Raw genomic sequence first — 537 nt, forward strand, 5'->3', positions numbered from 1 at the left:
GGCTTCAGCGCCGATGGGCTGGGGTTGGGTTTGGAAGCAACTCCGGCCTAAAGCTTTGTTTAAATTCCTGAGAACTGGAAAGAGTTATAGCCGCCCTGGCCAGGCGCCTCGGCGCTGTCACCGGCCCTGATGAGGAGCAGATGAGCTTTTGAGGATTTTGGGAAAGGAGGGGGGGCGGGCGGGGTGAAGGAGGAGGCGGGAAATGGAAAATCTAAATGTGTCCCTAAGACAAACGGGAAAGGACGGAAACAGCTCCAGGGCTGGGGTCCCTGGAGCCCCGAGGTGGGGGGCTCGAGCGCCGCCGACAGCCCCTCCTTTCCCCCTCTTGCCCCAGTCCCACCAGTCACCTGCGTACAGAACGGCCTCAGGTACTATGACCGAGATGTTTGGAAACCCGAGGCCTGCCGGATCTGTGTCTGCGACAACGGCAACGTGTTGTGCGATGACGTAATCTGCGACGAAACCAAGAACTGTCCCGGCGCTCACGTGCCCCCGGGCGAGTGCTGCCCCGTCTGCCCCGACGGCGAGGGTACGGCT

General features: G+C 61.6%; 1 protein-coding gene across 1 annotated transcript in view; it reads left to right on the forward strand.

The window, feature by feature from the left end:
• COL1A1 (collagen type I alpha 1 chain) overlaps positions 1-537 on the forward strand; it is a 15640-nt gene that overhangs the window by 1027 nt on the left and 14076 nt on the right. Inside the window, exon 2 of the mRNA XM_077776794.1 lies at positions 335-529. Within this exon, the coding sequence (XP_077632920.1) occupies positions 335-529 (195 nt within the window). The remainder of the gene's footprint in view (positions 1-334; positions 530-537) is intronic.

Source organism: Crocuta crocuta, unplaced genomic scaffold (genome assembly GCF_008692635.1).
Source record: "Crocuta crocuta isolate KB4526 unplaced genomic scaffold, BGI_CrCroc_1.0 scaffold352, whole genome shotgun sequence".
NCBI classification, from domain to species: domain Eukaryota; kingdom Metazoa; phylum Chordata; class Mammalia; order Carnivora; family Hyaenidae; genus Crocuta; species Crocuta crocuta.